Raw genomic sequence first — 15793 nt, forward strand, 5'->3', positions numbered from 1 at the left:
GCGTGGGGGACTCCACTAATAACTTTCGTCCACGACGAGCAGTGTCCATTGATTACCACTCTCTGTCTTCTGCCAATCAACCATTCCTTTATCCATTCTAGCAGCTTACCCATGATGTCATACTGCTCCAATTTGTACAGTAGTCTTCCATGTGCAACAGTATCAAAACCTTTCCTAAAATCCAAGTGTATGATATCGCAGTTATTTTTGGCAACTAGTTCCTTTGTGACCACATCTTAGTGTCCAATAAAATTGGTCGGAAAAGAATTCTCCCTAAAAAACCCATGCTGTGTCTGAACTATAACACTGCAGTATTGTCTAGATGATCCTGCAGGGCTTCTTTAACCAATAACCTCGTTATTTTCTCCCGAACAGAAGTTAAACTAACAGTTCTGTAATTACTCGTGTCACCTTTCAAACCCCCCTCCCTTTGTGAATGCATACATTTGGGGAACATTATCGCTTTCGCAGAAGATTTGGTCATTGTAGGGAAAATTGAAACCCCACTTGAGACCTTGAGGAAAGGTGGCAGACTGCCTGGACCGATTATTATCGTGATACAGTCGGCATAAGCTTTAAGTCCCCACACAGAAGTAAGTTGCCCTGTTGCTGAAGAATCCGCTTAGTTCGTTGCTGCTATCTATTTGTCGTTCTCAGGGTCCCTCAATGAGGGTGTTTAGGCAGGTCATGTACCTAGTTGTCTGCCTTGAATAGAGAAATGTTTGAGGACGCTTTGGATATGGACGCTTCCTTTGTTTTCTCAATTATGATTTCTGCTAGACGTGCTCCTCCAATAACACCTTTCTGAAAATCGGAAAGGTCCCCTGCCTTTCCCTATAACCAGATCGACTAACAATCCCCAGGAATGCAGACACAATTTATCTGATATCAAGGACCTAGTGATCATACCATGTGACAATTTACATTTGCATAGTTTACGTTTAATTACCTGTAAAGTCCTCCTGTTTGATGACTTTTCTGGGACTGAGAATAAACTGAAATTTCCGTCATGGAGTAATTTTGAGTTTGTACAGAGGGAATATTGTGTGAATTGTCCAGTGAGGGTTGTATGGTTAAAAGTGTCCTTAGAAACTGAAGTTTTTATCCTGCTAAACAGATGATATGGAATCTGTGATCATAACCAAAATTTCCAGACAAAGCAATGGCTTGTGAAGACTCATGGTGTGTTTAGTTGGAGTATGAACGGTGTTGTTTTGAAATCGTTCCCAACCAAAATTATAGAAAGGGAAGGAAAAGCATGAGAATACAACAGTACCGTCTTAATTTAAGCGTTTGAAATGAAGTTCTTGGACCCGTTGTGTGTCTAAAAGGGGCACAATAATAATGTTTCGTGCAGCTATTTTCCAGTTGTCACCAATGTAAGGTTTATAAAAGTCAACAGAGCACTTATTGTATATTGGTTGTTTGAGAATCTTTTCTTCTTTATGATAACATAAAATTATCCTCGGGTTTGACAAGAAATTTATAAAGACGGGTGATTTTTTTCAATAGATCTATTCCACAGCTTAGTAGGATTTAGAAATAAGAAAATATTCGGAACAGAGATGGGTACCACACCGAGCAAACTATGGGTTTGGATGATGTGGTACCCATTCGTCACATACTCGGATTACGGCATCGCGAAATTCTTTGGAGATTGATTTTCATCAAAAATCGATCCTGTCTAATATGAACAAATGACCAGTAGCTTGTCACTCATATTGAAGCATAGGACAGTAGTCTGGGAGAGGGTTAAGAGCATTTGCATAATGAAGAATTTGTCACGCAGTTCCTTGGTATGTTCCCTAACGTATCCAATGTATTTCTGAAGGCGTTATATAAATAACTGTATTGAAAAAAGTAACTTCTGTGGTTAGCAATATTAGATGTAATAATAAAATCAACAAGAGATTTAATTCAGTTTTTTAGCAAACACTCGTGTACTTATACAGAAAATTATTATTATTATCTTTTTTTAAATTTATTTCTTGTATTAAGATGTTTCTGCCAAAATCTGGCAACAGCGCTCTAAATTTCTAAAGATGGATAACTGCTAAATACTCCATCCCCTGTTTCTGCCCAATTGTAAGTGGTAAGACAAGACCCTCTAAAACAACACATTTTAGCAAAACACACACACACACAGTCCAAGATCTGTCAGTCCATTTCAAAGTCCACATTATCATAAATTGAGATCACCACAGCAAACCATACCAAATAACAGTGAATATGGAAATCCAAACCAAAGGAGTTCTTCAAGAATCCACATCGAAAAGTCTGTAGGAACGATGCATCCAACTGAGAAAAGTCTGAAGAAGAAGCTATCTAGGACAGAACAGCCAGCACCAGGCTGAAACTCTGTAGTATCACGAACCAGCACGAGGAGTTGCCAGTTACAACCACCACAATGCTGGCAGCACTGTAAAACGCCAGGATATATATAAAGAGGAAACTGAAGATGTTGATTATATGGATACGGAAGTGGGAGTAGATATCCACCCACTTTCAAGAATGGAATACCATATCCTTGTGTACTCCCACCGACACGAGTTCATAAACTTTGGTCTGTCACTCAGCTCAATCCTTCACATGAAGACTATGAGCTGTGCAAGGTAGCCTTGTAAATAAATACTGTATACAGCTTCAAAATCTGTATTTGCATCTGAGTTCCAAAGCATTTCAAGTTCGCCACCTCCAGCTCACAAGAAATTTTTCTACAGTAATATCATATTCAACCACTAAGGAAACCCCAATTTTCCCAATTAGAAACCCTAATCCTGCCAGAGTTCATGTGGTGCAGTCACATTCAAATCTATACATAAGGATTTGAATGTGACTGCAATTTGTACAGTAGTCTTCCATGTGCAACAGTATCAAAACCTTTCCTAAAATTGTTGGAATCACATGAACCCGTGATTCCAACAACCAAGTTCTCAGAATTCCAGCTGAGAACGAGTCTTTTGTGATTTTTCTAGGTTGTCAGTTTTCTATTGTCTTAAAAATCTGTTTAGACTGCTAAGCCAAAGTTATAAAAGCAAGGTAACCGTCGCATACTGTTCAAATGCATCTAACAGAATTCAGTTTCACCATTCGGGAACCAACCCACTTTTATTGTTTTTATTTTTAACAAATATCAAAATTAAATACGAGGATTTCTCAATTTTCAATATTAGGGGAGTTTGTGGTCAAGATTTAGGGAAGCAATTTCCTCCCATAACAGCAATCTGTTGGACAAACCCATCTCATCATTCACGTGAGAAATCAAATGCTCTCCATTGACAATCTTTTTCTTTAGGTCATCACTAAACGTTCCACCAATGTGGTATCTATTTCCAATAGACTTTATGCCAACTTTCGCTTGAGCCGCTACAAAACCGGTGATATAAACATCCTCCATCGGAAAAAAAGGTACTGAGAATGAAGCGTTGTACAGGGATTCAATGACCTCTGGCGACATTACATAAGCTACTCCATAGCAGAAAGATGGATATACGTCGCTCTGAAATTCATTTCTACTTATGTACCACTTGGAAGTTTTGTTTCGTACAACTGCAAGTCTTCTAAATTCATAACATAATAGATTTTTTCCAAGTTTCTCAGAGCCAAACAATCTGCGCAGTAGGTCAAACAATTTGAATATATTAATCAGCATATCATCGTCGCTTTTCAAAACATAAGTGTAATTAGAGCAGTGATCGAGAACCCATTTCATCGAGGCAAGAGTTTTATAGGTCAGATTTCGATAAGTGTCCAGAAAATCGAACTGGACAATGTCACCAAATGCGCGCTTTTCTTGGTCAATCGATTTTTGAACATGCGAATCATTCGTCAGGCCCATTACAAACACTGTGGCAAAGTCGAATCTGTCCATCATTTCTGGATGGCTCCAAGTGGACCGAATTATTCTTCTGTGGACAAAGTGATCGGTGGCAGAATGAATGTACGTTACTACAGATGGTGGAATGTTTTTACGTCGGCAAGTTTCGGAAACATTAAAGTGGGTTACGTTGCGACATCTTGATACATGCGTGAAGTTGATCACTGAAGTGACATATCGTATAATATTATTATCCCAGTTTAAAACAGAAAGGACGATAATAATCACGAGAAAGAGCAGAATCATCCTTCGGAAATTACGACCCATGTCTTTCGTTCTTCAATTCTGAAATTAAAACAGAATAATGATAATTAGTTTCGTGAGTGTGTATTGATTAAAACATGCATTTGAGTAGAATATGCGCATGTAATTATTTAATTTAAGCTAGAAGGCAAGAATCAACCACTATAAACAAATTAAAAACGCCTGTGATGAAAAAATTATTAAAGATTTATACATACAAATATAAACAAAATATAATCTTCAACAAAATAGAATATGCATCTCGGAGCTAGTCAGGGACTCAATACTCCAGCAATCTACCAACTGATGCACACCCGATTCGAGCCTCAAAACAGAAAAACCAAGTGCAAACTACTCTGGTTAAAAAGGACATTGTTTTATTAGGAGACTCCATTGTCAGGGAATATATTTATAATAAGGATAGGTGGAATAGAAGCAGGTATGTCTGCCAGGAGCAACTGTTGATGATGTCAACAACAGATTGTCAGATTTTAAAGGGGGTAAAGAAAATATTATTATTCATGTGGGGACTAATGACATTAAACGTACACGATCGGACAATTTGTTGGAAAAATACAGGACCATGCTGAGCAAATGCCGCGAGCTAGGCCACAATATCTGGTGTCTTCAATTCTGCCCAGACATGATAGGAAGGATTATATATTAAAAGCTTTGGGGATTAACTCAAGACTTGAAGGAATCTGCAAGGCTTTATGGGGGGAAATTTCTATCAGCATGGCCCACAATTGTAGGTAGAAAGAATTTGTTTTGTAGAGACGGGATACACTTAAACAAAGGTGGTGCAAAAGTTTTTGCCAGTATTATTGAGGATACCTTAAAGGTTCAGGGAAACTGCTAGTTAGGGGGGGGGGGATGTGGGTAATACTGACACGCGTTTATCTGATAATATTGGTCAAAGTAACTCTTGCACATACCCCAAGAGTTCTTATTTGTTACCCCAACTGGACGTATTATCTAAATGTTCTGGGGGCAGAAACGTTTCAAGTGAGCAGGGAAGAGAGCCTAAAAAACATCAAGGGTTGTGTTAGGGTTGTTAAATATACAAGAACAGTAAGTCTTAATTGTTTATACAGTAACGTTAGAAGTGTCGTCAATAAAATGAGCAAATTCGAACTGCTGGTTAAAACAAGTAATGCAGACATAATAGGACTTACAGAAACGTGGTGTCACCCGCAAGTAGTGGAAGATGAGTTTCAGTACGGCTTGTATAATGTATTTATGAAGGATAGGGGGAAAAAAAGAGAGAGAGATACCCTGCAAGTGCAGAGTAGGTATAGCTAGTACGACCAGTCAGTTGGAGCCGACACTTTGTGGAAATCCAGCAGTGTCAGTGCTGCTATGGTGGATGGGTCATGTTCAGGAAGGTTTAGTCCAGGTGTTGTCATTGGGACTCCATTTGGTGAGTCTGTGTCGCATCCTGACTGAAGGCTGGTCCAGTAGTCCATGAAAACGAATAGTGGGGTGGTCAAAACCGGGAGTCCAAGATATGATGGTCAAGTACAGGGATCGATGGTAGGTCTCTTCTTGATGAGATGTGTCACGTCTAGTCAGGAGAAGTTGGTCCAGGAATCAATGATGAGGAATTTATCAAGGTATGTGTGGACCCTGTCTTTGATTGCAGTGCTAGTATTGTCCCAACCAAGTGGGGAGACCAGTTGACTACTTGACATGTGAGGGATCAAGTTAGGTTCTGTACTCCGGTTGGTTTGTTGGTTCAATCTTGTGTGAGTTGGTCCAGGGCGTTAGCATCCATGGCTCAATGATGCGCAGCAACAGTTGGCAGTCATAGTTGTTATGACATTGATTCGGATGCTAAGGTGGTGGTAGCGCTTTCTGCCTGGTAAATAGGTCCATCGCAAATTGAGTCAGGGCTCTGTAAGTTTCTTCATTCTGTAGGGTGAGGTGTTCTTGATTTTGGTAGTTGAAGCGTAGTCTCGTTATCAGGATCCTCCTGAAGTCCTCGTAGATTTCACAGCTGTGGGCAAGATGCTCCCACGTCTGATCCTCTCCACAGTGGCAGCGGGGTGAGTCTGAAATTCTGAAGTCATGTAGTCTTTTCTGGAAGGAGCCATGTCCAGTGAGGAGGTAGGTAGCATAGAGTCCCGGTGAAAACCAGACAGGTGCCAAGTCCAGTGGAAGAGATCCAGTGAGGACTTGGAGCGCATGGGTGCTGACAGTGCGACAGGCACGCGAGATCAGAAGGAGAAGGGAGCGCTGGATAGTTCCTAGGCGCGATCGGTTTACTACTGTATTGGCCTTCTTGTACCAGACTCCAGAGGCATAGGTGATAACCGGGATGAAAACTGCCTTATAGAAGAGGGACAGCGTTCTCTTCTTTAAGCCCCAGTCCTTCCAGGCAACTCTTGAGACTTGGGCAGCATACTTCCTGATCTTAATCCTGAGTTGATCTAGATGAGGAGTGAAGGAAAGGTTTTTGTCTAAGATCAAACCTAGAAATTTAAGCTCTGTTTTTAGTTTTACTGTAACACCATTGACCTTGATTTGGGGTGGTCTTCTCAAATCAAGGGTACCTTTTAGTAGGATCGATTTGGTTTTCTCTGGGGAGATCTTTAGGTTGTTTTGCTCCGCCCAAGCTTGAAGGGTGGAGATGGCCTGGTTGGCAGTTGCTTCTAGTTGGGCTCTGTTATTGGCAGAAAAGAGCATGGCCAGGTCATCTGCATAGGCCTGGGTCTGTACATTGTTCAGTTTGGTGTTCAAGAAATCATCCAGCACCAGATTCCAGAGGAGAGGCCCCAGGACAGATCCCTGAGGGCATCCGCTGAAGACTGGTCTGGAGACACTGCAGTGGGGAGCAGACACGACAAATCGCCGGTCCTGGAGATAGGTCTTGATGCATCCATATACGTTTTCTGGGACTTGCGCCCTCCGAAGCCTGCCGAGGACGCTGGGCCACCAGAGGGAATCGAAGGCACCAGCAAAGTCGAAGGAGATTAGTATAAAATATTTGGAGTTGCAGTTGGTAGCAGCATCAATGATTGTTTCCAGTGCATCTACCGTGGAGCATCCCTTCCGGAAACCGTATTGATTAGGTGAGGAGAGACCAGCGTCATTGCAGTGGGCTTCTATTCTATGGGAGATCATCCGTTCGAGAAGTTTGCTGAAGACTGGCATCAGTGCAATGGGCCGGTAAGATTGTGGCATATCATGTGGTTTGGTTGCATTCTTCAATATAAGTGTAACGGTTGCAGTCCTCCACTGTGTGGGGAAGCATCCTTGGTGAAGACAGTGGTTTAACAGGTTGAGTATGGTAGTGGGAATATGTTCAATGGCTTTCTGGACGATTTCTGGATTGAGCATGTCTCTGCCTGGAGCCTTTTTATTTCTTATTCTAGATGCAGCTAAGTTGAGCTCAGTTGGGGTGAAGGGTTCTTCAATTGCAGTTGTGCGATATGTTTCATTTTCCATGCAGAGCTCTAGCTGTTCCGTTGTGTGTGAGTCAGCAGGCTGCTGGAATGTAGTGTCTATGATATTATTGATAGTATCTTGCCACGATCTGGTGTAGAGTCCGTTCGGTAGTTTTGTGGTTGATACGACCTCGCCTCTGGGGAGCTTCTTAGTGGTCATTTTGTACCCAACCCCACAGGGATCGGCGTTCCCTTCAGTGCTTACCAGGGCTTCCCATGAGCGCCTTTTACGCTGGTTTATTGTTGTGGTGTACTGGTTCCTGGTCACTCGATATTGCTGCAGTGAAGCCTCTGTTTCTTCTGGAGGCCACGTTCTTCTTGCACGTTGATAGCGTTTTCGTCGGTAAATTACTTCGCGTCTAAGAGCCTGGAGTTCTGATGACCACCAGGGGACAGCACCAGCTGTGAATCTCTTCTTTTTGATAGCCTTGTTTGCAGCATTAGTGACGAGCTGTGTAATTGCGCATTGATGGTGGTCTGGGCTGAGGCCGCTAGGACTGAAGCGGCTACCTGCACTGGTCAATTCCTCCTTAAAAAGGCTCCAATCAGCCTTATTCAGGGCATATCTTCTTTGTTGAGTTCGGTTGAGTTACTAGCGAACGGTGTAGTTGGAAGGTTAGTACCCTGTGGTCAGAGGTGGTCCAGTCCTCACGGACTGTCCAGGAAGCAAGGTGCTGAGCAATGAAGCTTGAGGCTAAGGTGACATCTATGGTAGCTTCCCACAGGGTACTGGAGAAAGTTGGCAAGCAGTTAGGTTTGTTTAGAATGACCAGATTGCTGTTAGACAAGTAGTCCTCAAGACGTTGGCCATTTCTATTTCCTCTGTGATTTTGAGTTCGGCTGTGCCAGGCCGGGGACCTGCAGTTAACATCAGCCCCTATAATGAGTTTTGCATTTGGCATTTGTAGCTGGATGGTCTGTAGATATCGGGTGGCAGGAAGAATATCTTACCCCGGTCGACAGTATATCGACACTAAGTAGAATTGCCCCAGTGGTGAAATTACATAGGCGCACAAAGCCCAGCTAGTACACAGATCAGTGATTTTGGTGACAGTCAGTTCGGGATTGCGAACGACAATGGCAGCCCAGGGTGTGTCACCATCAACTTGGACCACTTTAAATCTCAAGGGGTAGCCTTTTAGTTCCTTGTTATGAGTATATGGCTCCTGAAGAAGCAGCACAACTATGTTCTCTTCATCTGCCTTTTCGACCAGTTGTGTAGCAACAGTCTTGGACCTCTGAGCGTTATGTTGTGCTATTTTCACAGTGTGGATATTTAGGTTTGGTCTATTACTCCCCGTATTCTATTCTTGATTGTTGAGCACTTCTGGCTTTGAGATAGACTGGGCAATTGCTGTCACGGAGTGAATGGTTGGCTGGCGCCTTCAGGGCCTTGCAATTGGCACATGTGGGAGGCTGAGACTTTTTGGGACATGTAGCATACTCATGTCTCATTTCGGCACAGTGGCCACAGGTGGGCAGATTTTGCCTGCACGTGTGCGTGGTGTGGCCGAAACTGCAGCACCTGAAGCATTTGCTGACGGCTACATGCTCCCTAAAGCGGTGGCTGCCCCAGTTGATGTAAATTCTTGTTTGCTGGGAGAGGATCTTCCAGGCCTTGGGTGATAGCTGAAAGACCCAGTTAATGGTGTGCCCAACTCTGGTTTTTGTTTGGAATTTAGGGATTATGTGAGAAGTCGGTTCTTCATCTGGGAGTTCCTGTTTCAAGTTTCTGTGGAAAATTTCGCTTTGCAATTCCTCTGGAGGGAGATCCTTGTCCACGTCTAGTACCAGTATACAAGGGCCCTTTTGTCTAGGGGGCTCGGCCAGGAGTCCCAGAGATGGTATTTTAGGGTTCTTAACAATCAGTTCAGCATCCTCTTTTGTGGCTGTTTCTATAATTACTCTGTATTTCGCGTTTTGCGAATTGACTTGATTTTAGTATTTTTTAAGTCATCTGTCAAGGAGTCCATGACGGTCTTCTTGACCTCCTCACTGGACATACGACCTACATTGGTAAGGGGTTTAAGTACCACTAGGTTAGGTCTGGGTGATAGCGTTTTCTTCGGTGTAGCCCGTAGGTTGGCACCTGAATTGTGTGGCTGGTAGCTCAGTTCCTGAGATTCGGGAATAAAGTCCGGTGGTGGCTTCCTCAGCGCTTGGGCATATGTGGAGTCGCGCTGTCGCATTTGTTTTATTCCAGAGTCAGTGTAGGCTTCCAATTTTGCAATTGCCTTTTCGCTTTCCAGGTGAGTCTGGATAATCAGCGAATCCAGTTTATTCCATAGGGTGACGATTTCTGCCCTAAGCAGTGTTGTGACTCTGTTAGTTGGCTCTTTGAGCAAGTTCTCCAGTGCTACTTTGAGTTGTAGCGATTGTTGGATAACTGTCCCCTCAGGCATGTTGGGGTCAAGGGGGAGGTCAGGTTGTCTCATGTCTGTGTACTCGGTTTGGGAGAGGGGGATTCCATGGTCCCTCTGTTTTGAGATTTTGACCTGGTTTCCGGATCAAATTTGGTACTGATTGGTTTTTTGTTCTTCTTAATGGGGGGTTCAGTTTGAGGTTCTTCGTGTTGCTCTGCTATTTTAGGGTTGTCGGTCACTGGCAGGGTTGTGTTTACAGCCAATTTCCTCGATTTACCCTCCATTTGAGCAGATACGAATTGGGGAGTTCACTGCGGATGAGCGAGTAGCGAGACAGTCTCACAGAAGGAGCTCAGAAAATGAGGGCAGATGATACTCACTGCAAATTAGTAGGTGAATCAACTTAAGAAGTGCTGGAACATCTACCACCAATAGGATTTACAGTATAAGTCACGTGCTATTTGTCCTGGGATGACTTCCATATGGCCATTATAATTGTATTAAGTTAGACCAGTGATTATTATTTATAGCTTGCAAAATTATTTAAATCAAATGGCATAATTCAATTTCTGCCGAAACCGTGGGGGCAAAATCAACCGTTCACATCCAGTATCTGGGCACACTGCGAATGTGTCGCCGACGACTTCCTTGTCACAAGACAAACTATATTCGGCGTAATGCAGAGGCACACGACATTTAGTAACGTCTTTTAAGTTTTTGTTTTCTAATTCGAGTGCAGTAGGGAGGTGAATGCTGTGAGAAGCAGGTGATCGCGGGAGGGCAATTACTGCCAGAGGCGTAGAGCGCGACTAAGTAGCTCTCACTAAAGGTAAGCCTGAGCAACAAGTGACCTTCAGCTATGATTGTACTCACACAGGGGGTTACCCTCCACAGTCAATAGTGCAATTCAGCCGTGGTAGCAACCGAAATATGTGTTTGCTACACTCTCCAATGTGGGCAGACACATTGTTACTAGCGTTGGATACGAACGAGTTGAAATGCACGAGAATGGCCCAGAAAAACGAAAACCTGATCTCACCACTGAGTTCCTCTTCCTTAAATACCCTTGTATGGCACAAATCCAGAAGCTGGCACTATTTTAAACTGATTAAAACTATCTCTATGCACAGACTGATTTGCAGCACGTGTTACCAAAAAGGCAGCCATTTTGGCCCTCAGAATCTATATGGTATAAGATAGTTCGAAACAAAGGTATAATGCGAGTAGGAGTAATCTACAGACCAGGTGATTGTGAAGATTATGACGGGATACATGCGCAAAGCCTCTACATGCAAATGGAATGCGCAAGTAAGCGTCAATGTCTCATTATGGGTGATTTCATTTTGCCTCTAATTGATTGGAGTAAATGGGAAGGAAACTCGACATGGGGAACAAAATTTTTAAATCAACTAGATGACTGTTATTTGTATCAACATGTCAGGGAAAGTACTAGAGAAAAGAATATCCTAGACCTCATCATCACACATGAATCAGATGACATAACAGGGCTGACAGTAGAGGAACCAGTAGAAGAAAGTGATCACAAAGTTCTATGGTGGATGATGACGAGAGAGGTAGCAGAAGTAAAAGGCAAAGGAATGGGTTTTAATTTCAGAAAAGGAAATTACGATGCCTTAAGGTACTACATGGCCTCTATTAACTGGGTAGATATCGCGCAGAGAATGAATACAATTGAACTGTGGTACGCTTTTAAAACACTAATCACAGATGCCTTGAATGCGTATATACCATTAAAAAAATACTCCACCAGAAGGGTTCCAAGTTGGATGAATAGTGAAGTTGCCGCACTACTTGAGCAGAAAAAGGTGTCATGGAAAGGTTACAGAGTAATAAAAAGTACCGAAACCTATAAGAGCTACAAGGTGATGTGTAATAGAGCCACAGAAAAGGTTCGACAGGCGAAGGCAGTTTATGAGAAATTGCTAGAAAATAGAGCAAATGCGGGGAATAAGGAATTCTTCACATATATAAATGCCAAGAAGAGCAGGACAAACCAGATCGGACCTTTACGTAAGGGAAAGGGGGTAGTATTAAATACACCAGCTGCCGTTGCAGATGAACGCAAAGTTATTTTGCATCGATATTTACAAATGAAAAACCTTTTGTGGCAATGGGAAATTGTGGGAGCGAATTTAAAAAATATGTAATTAATGATATTGAAATTTCGCGAGATTATTTAATGAAAACACTTTCGAGCCTACAGACCAGTAAGGCTCCTGGAGTTGATGGAATATACCCTATAATCTTAAGAGAGGCGGCAAGCGAGTGCATTGAACCATTGAGGCTAATTATGCCAGCATCACTAGACTCTGGGGAGATTCCCTTGGATTGGAAATGTGCCAATGTATCTCCCATACATAAGGGTGGCTCTAAAAGTAAAGTGGGAAATTATTGACCTGTCTGTCTGACTTCAGTGGTAGGAAAACTCATGGAGGCAATGAACAAGGGTGGAATTCAAGATAATTTGGATAGAATTGAAATTCTCAAGGATTCTCAGCATGGTTTTGTAAAGGAAAAATCATGTTTTACAAATCTGGTTCGCTACATTCAAATGATTACTTACGAGCTGGTTGTTGTTGTTGTTGTTGTTATTTGGTTTTTAGGAGCATTAACAACTAAGGCCATATTGCACCGTGATAAAGCAGTGGTCATTCCCTGACCTTTCCGCATCCTCCGTATTTGGTGGTGACAGGCTCGAACGCCGGTCTAATCAAGAAGGTGTGTGCTACGCAATGCTGCTCCTTCCCACCTGGCTACGGAGGCGCCTCACGAGCTGGATTTAGGGAATAATTTCGACATTGTTTATTTAGATTTCAGCAAAGCTTTTGACTCAGTCCCACATGAGCGGTTGCTTTATAAGCTGGAACAGGTTGGAATCACTGGGAAAATCCTTAGATGGATAGAAGGATGGCTTCAGGGCAGGAGGTAGAGGATTGTGATAAATGGCTGTTCCTCAGATTGGGTTGATGTAAGAAGTGGGGTTCCCCAAGGATCAGTATTAGGACCACTGTTGTTTTTAATTTTCATAAACGACATTGATGAAGGGATAGAGGGCGTGATGTTAAAATTGGTAGAGTAGTTAATGATCACTGTCAAGCTGAGCTTCTTCAGAGAGACCTAGATAGACTTCAAGAATGGTCAGAAAAATGGCAGCTGTGCTTTAATCCAACAAAGTGTAAAGTATTACACCTGGGAAACAGTAATCCCAAAAAAACGTATTCACTTGGTGGAGTTCAACTAAACCCAGTACTGGAGGAAAGGGACTTGGGTGTTACGATACGGTCAGACATGAAATTCTCTGAGCATTGTAAACAGGTTGCAAGGAAGGCCCATGGTGTCCTATCGATGATCTATCGAGCTTTTGCAAGTACAGATAGGGACGTAATAATCCCATTATATAAGGCTTATGTTAGACCACACTTGGAATACTGTGTTCAAGTATGGAGACCGCAGCTAAAGAAAGACATCGAGCTTCTTGAAAGGGTGCAAAGACGGGTAGCTCGACTAGTGAGATCGGCAAAAGGGCGTCCATATGGAGAAAGACTTTAAATATATGAGTTTGGAAACTAGACACCTTAGAGGAAATTTGATTGAGGTGTTTAAGGCTCTTAGAGGCACCAGTAAAATGAATGAGGATGAAAATTTCAAGATTATAAATGATGCTAGAACTAGGGGACATGAATCCAAGTTACGGAGGGAGATGGTAGATAGGATTGCAGGAAGTTTTATTTTAGCCAGCGAGTTTTAAATTACCGGAATAAATTGCCTACATGGGTGGTAGAGGCTGACAGTTTGGGGAAATTCAAAGGTCATCAGGATACGATCTTGAGGTCAGGGAAGCGCATAGGATGGTAGGTTTCATTTCCTTTCCTTTTATTAATTATTATTATTTATTCATTTTTATTTATTTTTTTTAATCATTGTTTTATTCAGTTTTTTTTTTTGGCTAGTGCAGCCTATGGGTTCTGTAATTATAGTACACAGATTTAGACAGTATCAAGGAAAAAGAAATGGGGAACATACACTCTCGCCTAAACGTTTGGTATCAAATGGTACGACAACAGTTTTCCTTAATTCTTTTGAAATTAGTTCTGAAAATATAAAGTTTAATATATACTGCCTTACACAGAAGAATTCTTGCATTCTGGAGATTAATTTTATAACAGTGTCTTGACTAACATTATTCCAAGCGATCTGCAAGATTGTCTCGTAAATTTTGGAAGAAGGGCAGACTTCACGGACTTGACAGTCTAGATGATCCTATAAAAGCTGTATCAGGTATAAGTCAGGCGATTGGGGCAGCCACACCATAATTTGCAATACAGTTGTTTCTTTGCTGGACAGTCCCTGCTTCAAGTTATTCTCTTGTTGTAATATAAAATTTCTTCCACAAAGTCGAAGTCCATTATGTTCAATAATGTTATTTTAGCCTTCTTTTATCAAAATTCCTTCTATTCTGAAGATGTCACCCACTGCACAAAAACAGAAGAAACCGCAGGTCATGATGGAACCACCGCTGTGCTTCGCTAAACAACGTGGCTCCTTTTCGTCAGTTGATCGTCTCACATAAACTCTATGCTTGGATTCAAAAGTCTCAAATTTGGATTCATCCGCCCACGGTACGTTTTTCTACTCCTCGAATGCCCAATGTTGATGGCTCCTAGCCAACCGTTTATTTCGATTTTCTTGTTTTAAACAGGATTTGCGGGCCTCTAGATAACCATGAAGTCCTACTTGTTTAAGATGACCTTTTACAGTGGATGTAGACAGAGTGTTTCTCCTTTCCTATTGGACTCGACTCCGATTTCAGGTGAAGAAAGTCGTCGATTGCTTTTAGAAATCAGTGTTTCGGTCTTATCTTGTGCTTCTGTTGTTATGCGCGGTTGTCGTGGATTATCCTTTAAACTGCCAGTTCCCTTGAATCTTCGACAGGCAGTTTGTACTCCTTTAAATGAAACACCCCGTTTTTTGACAACACTTCTCATGAAATAACTTTCTTTTTCCAGAGATGTAATAGCATTTCTTCTTTTAACACTTATTTCCTTATTTCTTGCCATGTTTTTCAAGAAACACACAAATAGTTGCACCAAATACTCTTTCTGGATGATGGGTGTTCGATTTTATAAGTTACAGCTCTTTCTTCTTAATTTATATTATTGCAAAACACTCCAGATTCATCTATAATCTTTTATAATATTGAAACAACACTCCCACTTTCTAGAATCATCCACAATGTTCTACCACATTTAGGAGTCTTCTTCACCTTTCTGGAATGTTCTCGAATGTTCTAGAAATTTCTTAAATTTCATTTCAGTTTTAATTTGAATATTAATTTAAAAGTTAATATAAAATATTTTAATAAAAATTGGTACCATTTTAAACTTTGAAAATTAAAAAAAAAGATTAAACGTAATTCCAAACTTTTAGGTGGAGTGTAAATATTATATATATATGATCTTTTCAGGGTCGAACACTTGGTTAATCAATGTTCAGCATGGTGTTATCAACAGGACTTAAAGATTGTGTACCAATATGAGGTTTCACTTAGTCGCTGATGCTCCGAAAAACCCAACAACAACAACAACGAGATTATAAGAACTCTACACACAATTTGCAAATCGGCATTTAAACACACAATCTTTTTTGGACAAAATACACTCAGATGGATATTAACAACAAACTCCAAAAAGCTGCTCTCAAATTTCTATTAGAAATAAAATTGATATCATCCTCACCTGTTTTAAAGCTCCAGTGGAATGGTTTCAGGCTGCATTTGCGAGGACTACTTCTGTTATAACCTTGTTCTAAATAAAAGAGGCTTTGACAGAAAAGCAGGAAGTGAA

The 15793-nt window shown here is 41.5% G+C and overlaps 1 protein-coding gene across 1 annotated transcript; it reads right to left on the reverse strand.

Moving 5' to 3' along the window:
* Positions 1–3169: 3169 nt before the first annotated feature.
* Positions 3170–3838, reverse strand: LOC150088755 (beta-1,3-galactosyltransferase 5-like). The gene has a single exon (XM_090370311.1). It carries the CDS (start codon positions 3836–3838, stop codon positions 3170–3172), a length of 669 nt encoding a protein of 222 aa, XP_090226437.1.
* Positions 3839–15793: the final 11955 nt, after the last annotated feature.

This window comes from Mastigoproctus giganteus, chromosome 3 (assembly GCF_048544385.1).
Source record: "Mastigoproctus giganteus isolate SK-2022 chromosome 3, ASM4854438v1, whole genome shotgun sequence".
Taxonomy (NCBI): Eukaryota; Metazoa; Arthropoda; class Arachnida; order Uropygi; family Thelyphonidae; genus Mastigoproctus; species Mastigoproctus giganteus.